A 16,371-nucleotide genomic window follows, 5' to 3' on the forward strand; every position below is an offset into this window, starting at 1 on the left:
TTTTAAAGTACTACACTACTATTGGTTAATGGTGCTTAATAACAAAACCCTTTAGGGGACTAGACTTAGCTGGGGATTTCATTGAATAGTAAAATTTTTAAATCCCATATGCACCCCAATGTTTATAGCAGCATTATTTACAATAGCCAAATTATAAAAGCAGCCCATGTGACTGTTTACTGATGAATGGATAAAGAAGATGTGGGGTACATATATACAATGGAATATTACTCAACCATAAAAAGAATGAAATCTTGCTATTTGCAACAACATGGATGGAGCTAGAGGGTATAATGCTAGGTGACATAAGTCAGTCAGAGAAAGGCAAATACCATATGATTTTATTCATATGTGGAATTTAAGAAACAAAATAAATGAACAAAGGGAAAAGAGAGAGAGAGAGAGAAACCAAGAGACAGACTCTTAACTATGGAGAACAAACTGGTGGTTACCAGAGGGGAGGTAGGTGGGAGGATGGATTAAATAGGTGATGGGAATTAAAGAGAGAATTTATCATGATGAGCATTGAATAATGTATAGAATTGTTGAATCACTATATTGTATACCTGAAACTAATAAGCACTGTATGTTAACTAAACTGGAATTAACTTAAAAACTTAACAAAATTTAAAACAATTTAAAAATTCCCCAACAAAGGTCTTCTAGGCACTTCTGATAATATTATTCTTAAGAATAGATGTTTCATTAATAGCTGAGGATGACAACCTAACTCTCAGGTCAATAAAGGAATTTCTCTTTGTATTCAAGATATGGTGTTTTCCTAATAGCTTCTGCATAGATGCCCCAGACAGAAGATGTGAGCATATGATTGTGACCATATAAAACAATTAAGCCCATCCATCTATGATTTTAATGAGAGCAGAATTCCTGGCCTTTGTGTTGGTGGTAGTCAAGGATCAGGGAGAGTAATAATGTAAGGATGTTGACTGGTTCTCACAGCTGTACATGAAGTGCTGGGCCATTTCTCTACCAAGAGTGAATGGGAGACTTTTTTGTCCAATAGGAAACCACTATTCTCAAACAAGGACGGCCAGCTGTCAATACTGTGGACACATCTCTGAACAACCAGTGATACTGCTTGTAATTCTAAGTAACAAAGAAACTGGCCCTTTTTGGTGTCCTATTCCCGTCAACTCTCAAATCTCTATCTCATCAGGATGCTTATGCATTTTATGGATTGTCTAGGGTAGATTTCCAATCCTGGTTAGCCTTTCCTAAGCCTCCAACTCTTTCCCCTTAGACACAGTTTGTAGCCTACAGAAATAGCAACCTCGTTTGCATTCTGGCCTAAGACAAATAGATCTGGGAAGATACTTTTGCTTCCCTTTCAAAATCCTGTAAATGCAATCCCAAACCAAATACAATAAATCTGCTTAAGTCTGCACTTTTCCTGGTGCTGCTAGAAATCAGCATTTTTGATGTTGTCCAGTGCCAGCTGACTAACTGGAATAGTCAGCCCCATGGTGCTGGGGTTGGCTTGTTGGATTGAAAGGGGTTTATTATTTATGGTTATTGTTGGTTTTGAATAAAGAAAGTTCAATTTGGGCTTCTTAAACTTTTTTTTAAAGAAAGGATTCTGTTTGAATCCTGCAGCGTGTGCACACATTACCTATTAAAAATAGTCAACAAAAATTTTAAAAAGTGGGGGGACAAAGGGTGACTTGTATGTGTAAAATTTAGTCCTCCACAAGGCTGGGGTTTTATTTTGTTTGTTTTACAGATAGGGTTAGGGAATTACAACTAGGGTCAAGTAACACCATCTGGAGAAATGTTTTGGAACTATTATTTAACCCAGAATGTCTAAGTGTTTTCCTTTTAATGTTTTGGGCCACAAAGCTTTTTTTATTCAGGTGAAGTTAGAATGAACTTTAATCCCTAGCAGCAAAGTATATTTGTATCCACAACACAGACAGCCAAGAACTGTTTGGATATGGGCAAAAAGGAAAAGGAACTGGACCTCACTATAGCCTCCAGGGAGGTGTCTCAAACCTTTCCAGGAAGCAGAATGTAGGAGCAGAAAGAGGACAGAATTTGGAGTCAGCACAGTAGGTTTGGATTCTGGATCTACCATTAATTACTTGTAAGATCTTGTGCCTATTAGACAATCCTGAATTATCATAGACGAGTTTCCTCATCAATGAAATGAAGACAATGATACCCATCATATTCATGTGAGGACTGAATATAACATTAGTGCTTGGCACATAGAATCCATAAGGCTCTTAGGAGACTTTAAAAAAAACAACCCATTCACTTTTTACATTAAACCCAGAAACTTGAATAATCTCTCTAATGTTTAAAGCAAATTGTAAATGTATCTTCTACTAGAATTTGTTTGCTTGGTGGGCTTTTGTGTGTGGAATGTGGGGACAAGAAGAGGGAGGGAGTCTCCTGATTGTCCTTTTTAACAATTAACAGAGACTCGATGAGCTATTCGTATGCGACACATTTAGTACCTGGTAACTAATAAGCCTTTAGTACAGGGTAAGACCTCCCCACACCTTACAAATCCCCCAGAAAACCCTAGTGCTTTCCGTCTGGTTGGCAAAAGAGTGTTTCTTACTGCAGAGAAATGGAAAAAAAAATAAAACAAAATGGATAAGGAGGTCCCACTCTGTTTGGTATGCCAAAGAGGAATTTCAAAAGCGAATTAGTGGCTATAGAGTGTTTACCTGTTTAAAGCAGGCTTCCACCAGATTTGGAGGGAACATATTCCTGCAAAGAAAATAATGGTCACTTGAAAAAGTTCTCAAATAATAAGTTTGTTTCTTAAACACTTTTTCATTGTGTCTAAGGTAAAGATTGTATTGAACTAAGTAGCATATGGGAAAAAAAGAAAGGTGTTGGTGGATTTTATGTCTTGTAATGGGACATATGGTTATCCCTAAGTGGGGCCCATGTAGTTCATATTTTCCAGGGAAATCTCAAATTCAACTCCTCTGTCCTTTTGTCAGACAATGGGATTTTTCACTTCATCATTGTATCTTCAAATCCCGCTCCCAGGAAGAACCAAAGTGAGAATGGAAACAGCTTTGGCTACACATGTTCTGGTAAACTGAGGTATTATTGAATAGTGGCCATTTTGGTTTTGTGCCATGTGTCCAGGGACTGAATGTTCTGAATCATATGCCATGGTCAGACTGCTGAATTTTGTTCTCTACAGAGTCCTCCCAAAGGCCCTCTGGGGGATGGGATATTTACTCTGAATTACTGGAGCTTCTGAGACTCCTTGGTAACCAACAGGGAGACGGCCCACAAAACTTAAGCTTGTGGTACATGTAGCAAAGTTTGTCACTTTCTCAGAGCAGTGTTTGAGTTCATGGTAGAGTTCAAGGGACAACAATCTAGCCGGAGAGTCTCTAACCAGCTGTGTGACCTTGGCCAAGTCACTGCACCTATTCAGGTTTTAGTTGATTTATCTGTTGAAGAGGAGACTGGATTAAACTATCATTCGGACTCCAAGGTTGAAGACTGTGGGAGGAGACATGGCCCAGGCAGTTGCAGAGCCTGAGATCCCAGCAGTTGTGTGCTATCAAAGTCATATTTTAAGGTTAAAAACTCTAGTCCCTTTCTTCTTACTGCCTAGACCATCCTATTTGCTTTTCCTTCCTATCTATGCTCTGTGAGTCTGTTTTTATAAATCTTGATAGAAATGTGGGTTTGGGAGATTTCAGGAAAAGTGCTCAAGCCAAGTGACTGGGTGGGGATAGGTTAGTCATACACCTGCCTACCAGTGGGGCGGGCAAGGAGAGGCAAAAACACACAGCATTCAGATGTATCAACCAGAATTGAGATGACAAGATCCCAATTCTTTAAACAAGGAGTAGAAATTATACAGAAAGAGAATATAATAAAATACTCCTAACCTACCTAATGGTAAAGTTCATGAAAAAATGGTGAAAAGCCTTAATTAATTCTCTGAACTAAATAAAATCATAGCTATCAGGTAACAACTTTGTATAAAATAATGTTATATAGGATGGCTTCTTACCTTCAGATAATTGTGATTAACTCCTAGAAAGGGCTTTTAAGAAGAGGATCTATGGGGCTGGGTTGTTCTTACAAACAGATGGTACAAAGTCATTCATGGTAGAAATTCAGAAGTGCTGCTGAAGAGAGCCTTTGTTGCTCAAATCTCTGCTAAATCTACCTGCCACAGAGCCATCCCTTGAGATGGAAGGTGAAATCAAGTCCCTAGGAAGACTTTCTTTCAGATGATCAACGGGCGACCCTTTGGGGTAGGCATCTAGGATTGGTAAACCAGTCACTTTGTAAGAAAGTTGTATAGTAGGGAGGAAAGGGCCAGGTTTGGGGAGGATAGCTTGGGAAGGCTACATGGTGGAGGAATGCCAAGCAGGTGGGAAATATAGAGGCCTGTGCTGGGGTATCTTCCATTTGTCTTTCTAAACCCACTCTCCATCCTGCTCTGTACTCTGGGAGTCTGGCCCCTTGGGTTGTAGCACGGGGGCTCTCTTGCCTTCCGGCTTCCTTTTGGGTTTGTACAGTGGGATGTGCCGACAGATGACAGGGTAGTGGGACATGGAAGTGGATATGCACATTCTTCAGCTCTCTCTGACAGGTTGGGCAGCAGTGCTCTCCCTCTAAATCAGAGCTATTATTCTTGTCACAGGGCCTTTTCCCAAGACCACAGCTCTTCCTGAATTCCTCCCTTTGCCCCTCAGAGCTGGGGTGGCAACAAAACACCTTCCTATTGCCTTCAGTCCCCTGGTGCCTTACCACCCCTTGTAGGCTCCCTTAACCCTGTCTGTACCTTTGCAAAGCCCTCTCAGGGATCCTTTTGAATATGCAATATGCTTCCAGCCAGGATCTGACTGATGCAAGCGAAGGTGTGTAGAGAGAACAAACAGGAAGGTGTCAGGATCAAACCTTGGTTTACTTCACAGTTCTGTGTGAGATGACTCTGCCATCAAGTCCCTTTCAAGAATCAGATAAGACTCATTTGCAATCGGTGTATGGTTTATATGCAAAACAATGCCAAAGAAGCCACCCTTTAACCTTTTCTTGCTGCTCTGCCAAATCCTTTCTTCATAAATGGTATAAAAGGAAAACCTTAGAACAAGTATGACCAGATGATCTTTAAAGTCCCTTCTGGACAGAAATTGTTGTGTATAATGGATGATGATACAGATGACAAATTCTAAATTAGAAGAGTCCAATCCACAGGCTATACTTGAACACAAGGTAACCTTAAACAGCAAAACTGGAAAAAAGTAGGGTAAGGCTTATTAATATTCCAAGGTAAGCAGCACAGCTGAAAGGAGAATCGAGGGATCAGAGAACAGAGGGATCAGTGATCAGTGAATCCTCAAAACAGGGCACTCAAAATCTATATCCTCTCTCTGTTCTTCTCACCTCTTTCCCATCAGATCAGAAAATAGAAATTTACTTTAATTTCTATTAGAAAGAAGTAAAGATGTGACCTTCATTGCAAAGCCCAGCAAGGCTGGTTCAGTTAGACACCTGTTTTGTGGTTTGATTAGCTCCCCCAAATGAGGGGTTGGGTGGTCAAAACATACCCAAAGGATGGGCTTGCAAGGACGTACCTGATCAGGTCCAGGAAGGCGTCCGCAGCTGTCACTTGTACAATTTTGCCTTCTCTGTGCATATTTTCCTTTGTGCCCTTCCCGGGGTGGATGATGATGACAATGATTATGCCAATCACCACGGCAATGATGGTGGTAGTCATGTAATAGACTACAGCTCGCATTCCCATCTTCCCTGACGCCTTACTATCTAGGGCCGCCATTCCTGGTGAAGGCAAACAGAAGGAGATTTTCAGGAAGTCAGTCCAAGGAATTCTCCAGTGGAGGGTAACGGAAACAGTATTTCCTTCTACACCCCCCTGCCCTCATTCCACCCGGCAATGGAATTTTACATAAGTTATGAGAACTTGGCATCATTTTTAGTCAAAGCATCATAAAAGGTGAAAAAAAAAGCGCCATAGAATAGCTAGTCATCAGCTGTGTCAGCAAACACCTGATCACCCTTTTCTTCCCTCAAGAGTTGATTTCACATGGCTCTCTAATAATATGAAAGGGACATTAAATTGTCTCCTACGTTATTACTGGATGGGGAGGCTATGAGTGTACATAGCGAGTAGCGTGTGTGTATCTGTAGATGAAGAGTTACTTAGAACAATTTTCTGGCAGGATAACTTGAGCATATTTCAACTCACTGTGGTGTCTCGCAAGGATTAACTGGCACTAAATATTCTTCCAAGAATTATTATTTTATATAAGTACTTGGGAGCTCTTTTTTGATGTCTTTATGCAAAATTGAAGCCATTATTATGATCACCTCCTAACTTAGCTTCAACTTGCATTTAAATTAGACATTATGTTATAAAGCCAAAGTTCTCAAACAGTTTCTCTGTGGTTTCATTTCATTTCATCTCATCAAAATTACAAAAAAAATTTTTTTTTTTTATTTTGGTAGGGTTCTTCTCATGTTTCCACCTCATCCCCTGGGCATGGAGTACCTCATCTCATGTTAAACATCTTCACCCCCTTGTTTTCAGGACATTCTTCAAAGTCTACCTCAGGCGAGGTGTTATCCTAGGTAAAAAAGGAGGCGTGACTTTCAAGATTTCCCTTACTACTCTAGCAAATGGAACACATCTTAATGCCTCTTGGATGGAAAAAAATGGAAATGATACAAACCCCTCAGAAGATTAGATTATAATAATATGAGCTCTTCTGTTTCACTAGTTATTTCCCCACTTTTCTTCTTTCTTTCCCCTCCTGAATCGCACTAAAACTCTAAAATCCAATTATAGTACAATCCAATTATAATGAATTGGGCCTATTTTCTTTACTATTTAAAATTGTGTTTTTATAAATTGTACTAAAAGGTTATACTGTATCCCAATGATCAGTATCAGATTCTAATAGTGGTTCAATCTTTAGGTAGTGACCCTGTTCATACCAACATATTTAGAGTAAGGTACAGTATTGGAAAAAATAGTATCCACAGTTGCCAGATAACTGGCTGGGTTTGCCCAAAAAAACATGATAGAATGGTAGTGAGCTGATGTGGGGATTGAGGCCAGAGCTTTCAATTTATAATTTCATTTGTATTTGAACCCTGTCGTTCATAATAAACACTTATTATTATGCTTATGATACATTCTTATTTTTAACAACAACCTGTAACACAGATTTAAAAACACTTAAGTGACTGTCTCAGGTCTTAGTTAACAACAAATAAAATGGAGTGGGAACTTGAACTTTGCTTTTATGTAAATAATCTTCCTGTACTTTCTGCCTCTGAGAAAACCACTTGCAGCTCCCACAAACAACAAGGCCAACTTTGGCTTTAATGCATGAATTTAACTTCTCCTCCCCATGCGTTTTAAGAAACCCAGGGCTGAGTATCCATTTATTGAGATGATGCCACTTCAACACTTTCACCAACCTTCAAAATGGGCCAATCTGTTCTCAAAGTGTCCCGTCCCACCATTTTCATCCTCAGGTCTGAATCACATCTCAAATATTTTGGCTTCCTGTGCCTGAAATAATTTCTCTCAGAAGGGGCCTGCTCTCTTGCCCATTATAGCCTGAGCTTGTCACCACTGAAGCCTGAAATTCTTCTGCAGCAAGTGGTGTGGGCACAATAGGCCGGATATCTCTGCTAGGGGGTACCAGGCAGCAGTATTTTCTTCCTCTGAGATGCTTTCTTTCCCTCTTGCCTTCTATTCTGTGGTGCTGTTCCGTTCTCACGCCAACGCTTCTCTGACGTTCCTGCCCACTATTCCCGACCTATAGCTATTCAGAGAGAGCGCTAAGTGGTCAAGGCAGAGCACTGGAAACCAAAGTGGCAAACAAAGGAGGGGGCTTAAATCTCCCTCCCTCCCACCATGGGGTAGGGGTTGAAGTTATCCCGGAATCCACAGCTACAAGGCTATCAACTCAAAGAAATGAGTATTATTTATAGGATTTTTTTTTTAAATTTAAAAATGAAAACCAATATAAAAGTATTTTCTCCATACTTTTAAATTCTGAAATAGACAACCACCAAGGCATTTTTTTTTTAGCAGTGAGCCCAGAAGGAGAATCCACAGTCAAATGAGAGGGCTCACCCTCCTCTGTATAGTGGCCCTTTTCCTTTGAAAGAGGATAAAGCAACAGCTGCTATTATTTCAGCCAAGGAAAGAGGGTTGTGTATGTGTTGGGGTGAGGGGAGTGTCTTCATTAGCCGATTCTCCAGGTAGGTCCTTTCCCAAAAGGGGGCTTGGCCTTCCCACCTGTGCCCCTGGTCCTCCATCTCCTCCTCACCACCCACCAGCCCTGACCATTCCCCTTCCCCTGAGACAGGCTTGTAAAACTAAAGGGGACTGGGGACAAGGCCACACACCATCAGGAGGGCAAAAGCAGGACGGATGTGGACAGTGTGCCACATGCAGGGAATAGCCCGGATACTGGTGGAACCAGGAAAATGGAGGACGAGCTCTGGAAGACAAAACCCAATATGGGCAGTGTCACTCTTCCTCTCCCTTACCCAAACTCTGTGACCATCTCTGTTCCCCAGCCTCCTGAAATCTGAGACAAAGCTCTACATCAGAGACTATACACACATGTCAGATCATCTGGGGGCAAGGGTAAAGTACTAAATCACTTTGTAGAAAAGGAAACTCTGGCAGGAAGTGCCCTACATGTTTGGAAAGGGAAAGTTTTAACTGAACCTTGTCACTTCAAAATATGTGGAAGTAAAAGGCACCAGGGCAAGGGAGACAGGAGGTCACTCGGGTATGTAGGTACTGATGGGACTGTGTTACAACAACTATGCGTTTGTCTAAACATACATTTGAGAAACACATTCCTGAGCAAGTAGTAAAGATAATGATCTCAACTGCTCTCTTTTTCTTCATTAGAGCTGGGTTTAGCTAAACCAGACCCATTCAAGACATCTTTACATCTTTATTATGAATGGCAATTCTGCCATCAGAATTGAGACCTTCTTGAAACCCAAGAAATACTATATCGTACAATTGCTACAAGCACCATGACTGGTCTTCTAATGATAAAGACGTGTTTGTTATGTTTATATGCTTTATATATTTTGAATTAACTTTGGTGCTAGTTCACTAACTTACTCACAAAACCCCACCCCCAATCAATGGCAGATATTCATCTAATTTCATGTCAACTCTATGTTGTAGATATCATTGCTATCATTCCGAAGGTAAAGATACAGGAGGTCAGAGAAGTTAAGTAACTTGTCCAGTGTTGCATAGCTAGTAAACGGCAGTGGCAGAATTCAAACCCACACTCCCAAGGGATCACTCTTTCCACTATACCTCTCTTCTTATGGACAAGCTAGGAGTCACCCACATTTCGTTTGCTTGTTATCCATGCTAGCTTTCTCTAGCTCTCTTGCATCTGGGTTCAATGTTGAGATGAGCCAACTGGCTGGAGGAAAATTCTGTAGAGGTAGGTAACTGTGGAGAAACTCTGGCACGTTACTCGGCATTCCCTACCTTGAGAGGAAGTGGGTGACACTGATCACGGAAGGACTAGCTAGAGAATTAATCAATTAGTACACATTTCTCACCATTCCTAGAAAAGCAGCCAAGAGCATGTTCTAATGGAATGTAAAGGGTCATGGATACTTGCTGGCTGTGGGTATGTGAATCTTATTTTCCTTTCTAAAAACCAACCCATCAAGAATCAGCCATCAAGATAGCAATCCATTGATCATTTCTGCCTATTACATGTTCACCAACGAGGTAAGCATCTAAAAGGGATCAAACGAGGGGCTCTTGGGTGGCTCAGTCAGTTGGGGGTCCTACTCTTGATTTCAGCTCTGGTTGTGATATCACGGTTCAGTTCGTGAGTTTGGGCCCCACACTGCACTCTGCACTGATGGCTCAGGGCCTGCTTGGGATTCTCTCTCACCTCTCTCTCTGCCCCTCCTCCTGCTCGAGCTGTCTCTCAAAATAAATAAATGAACACTTAAAAAAATAAAAGAGATCAAATGAAATGTTTTTCAGAATGTAGAAGATTAAGACTTTGCTTCAGATACCTGAGTATTTTAGGCAGCAGTCACTTTGAACAGAAAGGAAGGAAGAAAAGAGTTTCTTAATGCAAATAGGTAAATACGCATTTACCTCTTTGTTTATAAAGACAGTCTTTTGGTAATCAGTTAACAAACATGCACCAAATTCATGGTTTTGGGGGATGGAGGGGGGAGGGAGTGTTTCATAAATATGTATGTGGAACTCTATACGTCTATGTTGTAAATTAGATTTCTTTTGGTATATTATTTGGTATGACTTCTTGGATAAATGAAGTATGTACAAAGCCAAGTATAAAGGATAACATATAAATAATGTCAATTCTCAAGGCTCTATTATTTGCATGGATTTTATTCTCCCATCTGCTAAAAATCTGTGTCTTATCCATTCATGTGTCTTTTTATACTGCCCCCAATAACTCCTGTCTCTGCTTTTAAAAACCGAAATTTAAGGAAGAAGACTTCTGTGATGAATTGTCTTACTACTCATTCTCATGGTGTTTCATTGTTCTTCCAGGGCTGCTGGATCAGGCCCAGAAAGAACGGAAGAGGCTGGGGGATGGTAAGTGCTGATTCAGGAATATTGTCTGTTTCAGTTTTTATTTCATTTTAGATGCACTCCTTCTCCACAGTGGGCTTCTCAAATACTCATCTAATGAAAGCCGCCTGTTCTCCATCCTCCTAGAATTTCAAAATGGGCACACTTACAACAAGGAAACCAAGGATGAGCTCCAGCATGTACCATAGTCATTAGACTAAAGGTGATGAATTGTTAATAAGAAAGTTAAATTCTAAGAGTACAATATACTTCATATTTATAGATTGAAAAATTATCTCTTGTGTCATAAAGCAGCCACCCACTGCTGGAGCAGGGGCACGCTGGAACCCTCTGAAAGGAGAGTGAGCAAAAGGGTCCAAAAGCTCAGAGGAAAGGCAGGGAGGAGGTTGGCGGGGGCGGGGAGTAAGGATAAAGTAAATCATTTTAAATCTAAAACTATGTTAAATTTTTCTTCCCTAAAGTATTTCCTTCTGGCCCCTTTACAGACTAGTTTGTTGAAAAAAAAAGTAAAGTTCTACGATTCTATAGGTTCTGGGACAAAAGAATCTTTAAAAGAATCTTTAAAGAATCTTTAAAAAGTAAAAAGTTAAAAGTAAAGTTCTATGATTCTACAGGTTCTGGGACAAAGAATCTTTAAAAAGTTTTTTTTTTTTTTTCCAATAAAAGCCTAGAAAAGGTTGGTAATGATTGTATCACAGTTTTTGAATCACAACCAGTAAGTAACTAAACAATAGTTCAAACTGCTTAAGGCCAACCTCAGGTATTTTGGAAACATATTCTTTTAAAAAAAAAAATTATAGCTCAGTGATTAAGAGTTTAGGCTTTCACATGAGAAGACCTGGATTTCACTTCTGGCTCTGGTAGCATACGACCTCTGTAAGCCTCAGTTTCCTCAACTGTAGTATGGGAATAATGAAAGCTCCCTTACTGGGTTTTCATTGGCATTAAAGGGACTTCCATATTGAAAGCACTTAGCCTAGTGCCTGGCACATAGTAAGGAGTCAACAAATGTTAGCTGCTATTATTAATTAAGCTTATAAGTAATAAGCAATCTATTCCCTAAGTATTATTTGCCCTCTCTAAGTCTCTTTCATCTAGACAAGAGGCTAATAATATTTGTAAAATTTGCAAGCTTAGGGAAAACTTATATAAAGAATCCAGACAAAGCAGATTCTTGATAAATGCTAGTTATGATCATTATGTGTCTTTCTCTACAAGAATTTTAGTACCAAGAAGGCAGAACCATCTGTTTTATTCACTGATGTAGCCTCAGTGCCTAGAACAGTGCCTGCACCGGAAGGTATCCCATAAATACTCGAATAATCATTCTTATCACCGTTATTGTTGTTATGCTGGGTAGCAGCCACACACATTTTTTTTTTTTAACATTTAGGTTAGGTTACTGTGACTTACAAGTACTAAAGTTGCTTTTTGTTTAAAATACTCTGTAATTCTGATTCATCAATTTTAGTTTCTCTTCCCCCAACTAATCCAAAATAGTGAGGTTCATTCTATCTTGAAGAGGGAGAGACAGATCTGGTGGGGAAAGAGTGGCTGAGTGTTACCTGGAAGCTTCATTTCCAGAACCGGGGGGTCATTCACAGCAAGGTGTCCCTGGGATGGTCAGGAAGGTGGAAGGCTGGCACACCTCTACTATTCACTACCAGGAGCACCCTTCCTCTTTCCCTTCCTCTCCCACTCCTATATAATTTTCCATCTTTTACTAACATGATGCAGTCTTGCAGATGAGCCTAGATAAGTAACTGCTGAAGTCCTATCTGTCCACATGTTAACAGAACAACGAGTGAATAAGTGAAAACATAAACATAGAAAAGGGAACGGAAGAGAGAGATGGGGTCTGACAAGTGCTAATGATGCAGGTCATGAAATCAATTCAGTGGGTTATGACTAGTATTTTTTTCCAATAGTGAAAGAGGACAGAATAGAAAATATTAAAGGTGTCGCCTGTGATAAAGTTAAGTATTATTTTGTGGATCTTTTTTCAGCTGTGTGTGTGTGTGTGTGTGTGTGTGTGTGGCCAGGTCCCAATATAAAATACATTTGTATCTTTTCTTCCTGTTTTTTTTGAAGGGGGCACCCAAATAGGAATAGATTTGTATTTTATTTGTAGGTTCTAGTAAAAAAAAAAAAAAGTAGCTTCCAAACATTGGTAGATGCCCCCATTCAGTTAATAGTAGACGTTTAAAAAAGGAGTCAGGACTCCGTCGTTGTCATCTTCACTTCCTATGACCTTGGGCTGCCCACAGCACCCAAAAATGTATGTCATCTTGCTAGTAGAGACGAAGGAGATGAGGGTGCTGATCTCTGACATATGGTCAGTTGAAATGAACAGAAATTCTGCAGACGTTGTTAAGAAGGGGACATTTTTGAGAAGAGATTTAGCTTCATGCAACTTTGAGCAAAGAGGCATTTACTTTCATCGGTGATTCTTAGTGAAGAAGAGTCAAACCACCTCTATAAGCAGCTGAGAACAATTTTGTGAAATTCACAGTCAAGTAAATCACAAGTATCTTCCCAGGGGTTTCCACCTTGGCCAAAGTTTCCTTCCCATGTAGCTGTTCATAATATCACAAAACTTCATATTTCATTCACCTATAATACCACTTCATTTTATGAGGTTATATTGCATGAGAATGACAAGGAAGCTTCTTTACAAATTTATTGCTTGTGATGGCATATAATTTGTCAGGCAAATTGATTTTTAATTCGACCCTTAAAACTGTCAACGAAAGTCTTTCTTTGAGTTCTACAGTTTACTAGTAAAATGAAGTGTGGAAAGGCAAAAGGGAAACGTTTTATTCTGAAAGATGGGTAAAGAGTAAACTCAAAGGAACAGACAATATTATTTAGTGGAAGAAAAAGTCACACAAATCACCTTTTATCCCCAGTCTTCTAGGACTAAGCAGCCATCCCTTTCCTCTGGCTATAGCCATCCTCTGAAAATGAACTTTCACACGGGGAAGCAGTGAGGGGAAATTGAGACCCAGCTTTCACTGCTGCTACCTCCAATATCAAAGGCCTTCCAGTGGCCTCCTTGACCTCTGGTTGGGAATACTTCTCCTGGATTACCAGCTGGTGAGGTCCTCTGAGTGGTCAAGGTCGCTCTTCTCTACACTAGTCTTAACCATCCACCAGACTCTCAGTACAGCCTAGCACAGCCCTGTGATCATTCCAGTGACACGGTCTGCCGGCGAACCTGCCATGGGGACTTCCTCTCTCTCTCAGCAAGGTTTCAAGAAAACCTCTGAAGAGCCAGCTCTGAGATTCATTTCTCACAGGCCCACAAGCTGCCGGCACAAGACCCACTGAGAGGTGATTTAGATACCCATTTACCCTTCACATTAGCCCATCCTTTGCTCACGATATTGGAATGTGCTGCACAATATGCTTTTCTGAAGAGGAACCAGGGAGTAATTCATCTTCTTTATGTGTGCTAAGCAGAGCAAGAGGGAGAGGCGAGCAGGACCCATGATGAGCTGGGGAGTAGTGATTAGTAACAGCTGACAGCCTCAGACCAAGACCCTTTCTTTGGTTACCTCATTGTAACAGCCGAGCACAAAGGAATGATTGTCTTCTCGCCAAGATTTAGAAACCCAGGACCACAGAAAATAGCAGCTAAAAGAAAAAGCGTGGGTTGGGCCATGGAGACAAGGGGCTGATCAGACCAACTCCTGGTTATACCTGTGAAGCTAGGCTTTGAAAAGAAACCTCTATCATGTACAAAGATGTGCCAACATGCAGTCAGCCATCAACAGCACCCACCAGGACCACTTATGTGACCAGGGAAAGTAGGTGACTTCCCTCACAGTAGAAAGAGTGTGTGGATAGCAGCAAATTACTTCAGCTTAATGACAGGAAGTTCTTTGAGGGCCAGAGCTCCAGCCCCTTCTGCCTTTTCCCCAAAAGAATCATGATTTACAACCAATCACTAGATGAGTAGCTTGCAATTTCCAAAGCAGCCTCTTTACTTTGAATTACTGGCTGTGGAAAAGACCTTTATGTCCTGTGTCCCATGCGACTTTCTTCGGAAGATGATGGTCAAGACAGCATGTTTCCCTGCTGGCAGAATGCTGAGTGGGACTAAATTCCACAACTGGGCCAGACTCGTTCAAAGTTAATCAAAAGGCATCTCAAGCTGACTGCAGAACATGTCAGGCTCAAGGGGTTCCCTTTCTTCCCACGGAAGGCCTGTCCCTCACAGAAGAAAAGGAATTGAAAGCCGCATGGAAATTGAAAGCAACATATGGACATTAAAAACCAGTTCGACCTGGCCCAGCTTCCCAGAACAGTTGAGGCAGGAGTGTGTCTCCACCTGCTGAAATGAGGTTGGGAAGCAGCAGAGATTCCTGGGGCCAAAGGAGCCATACCCACAGTTGCAACTCGACATCCATCCCATTCCTTGCCATCAAAAGATTCTGGAATCATCACCACTCTGAGAACTTGGAAATGGATCGAGGTTAAGTTTGTTTATTGAAACTGAAATGAACATATTCTAAAAAGATACATTTCTTATATATAAAAAAAGAAATAAGAATAAAATGTGTTCACTTTAGCTATTCTCGAAATTAAATCTAGGATGTAGGACCTTATATACTATATACAAGAATAAATTTTCAAAAATTTCAGTCCATGTTCTGGCCAGTTAAAAGAATGTGACAGTTAAGTCTTTGGGGACAGAGCTGGGGTTGAACAGAGAAGGAAGAGAAAATTATGGAGACAAGGGGTTGAGAGAATGACAGAAGGAGAGAAGAGAGAAAGACGAGAAGGGAGACCACCAAGCAGAGAAGCATGGGATGGAGAAAAAGTTCAGTAGGTGCTTTATCTCAGTCAGCATATTTCTTGGGCAGTGGCCAACACACCCCTTTTCAGTTCTGATTAATTTTCTCAGCATTTAAAACTTCATCAGTTGTTCTTATCTAATCTATAAAGGAATAGTCGCACCCAAGGAGGGGGAGATTATGCTCCCGGCTACCTGACCTAAACAATAAAGCAGTATCACTTCACCCAGTGAAAAAGACTGTGGCAAACTCTAGAATGGGTTGGCTTCCCTTACATCTGCCTTAAGTATAGTAAGAGAACAGTCTCTCCTTGAAACAGGAAAAGCTGCATTTTTGCCCCCAGGGCCAAGGGCGACAATGGAACTGAATTATTCCTGATATATTCCACCAGCAGTGGTGCAAGACTTTTGCAGCTTTTCCCTTCTACAAAAGGGAGTTGTTTCTGCATATTCTACCTTAGTTTTGCAACCTTTGTACATAGTTTCTGTGTGCTTCTCAGTTTCATACTTTGATGTTTTTTAAAGAGATATTTAGAAATTCCCACATGTTCTCCAAAGAAAATTAGGGGCAGCCCCTTCCAACTCCACTTATCCTGAATAGACTTCAGGGATACCCAGGAGGGTGCAGAGACAGGGAGTGGAGATGGTGTGTGGTTGATTTGGCACTGATGTTGCATGGATTGGATTGTAAAAATTATTCTTTAACTTGGAAAATGAGGATAGGGTGCGTAACAATGCAGTTGCCAGTGTTTGGAAAAAACAACTACTGGATGGGTCATTGAGTAAAATCTGGTAACATTAGATGGCAAAAAACAAAACACAAAAACAAAAACAAACGAACAAAAAACACAGAGAGAGGGGAGAGTGAACTGGCAACATTGTTAAAAAGGGGGATGAGATAAAATATTTATAAATAAGGTAAGCGAAAGCAAAGTGAAAAACTGAATATGGGAAGTCTGGG

The 16,371-nt window shown here is 40.6% G+C and overlaps 1 protein-coding gene across 1 annotated transcript in view; it reads right to left on the minus strand.

Annotated features, from left to right (window-relative positions):
* SLC1A3 (solute carrier family 1 member 3) overlaps positions 1-16,371 on the minus strand; it is a 78,249-nt gene that overhangs the window by 12,293 nt on the left and 49,585 nt on the right. Inside the window, exons 4-5 of the mRNA XM_015078215.3 lie at positions 5,586-5,790; positions 2,694-2,736 (exon numbers count right to left, since the gene is read on the minus strand). Coding sequence (XP_014933701.3) covers positions 2,694-2,736; positions 5,586-5,790 — 248 coding nt within the window. The remainder of the gene's footprint in view (positions 1-2,693; positions 2,737-5,585; positions 5,791-16,371) is intronic.

Source organism: Acinonyx jubatus, chromosome A1 (genome assembly GCF_027475565.1).
Source record: "Acinonyx jubatus isolate Ajub_Pintada_27869175 chromosome A1, VMU_Ajub_asm_v1.0, whole genome shotgun sequence".
Lineage (NCBI taxonomy): Eukaryota > Metazoa > Chordata > Mammalia > Carnivora > Felidae > Acinonyx > Acinonyx jubatus.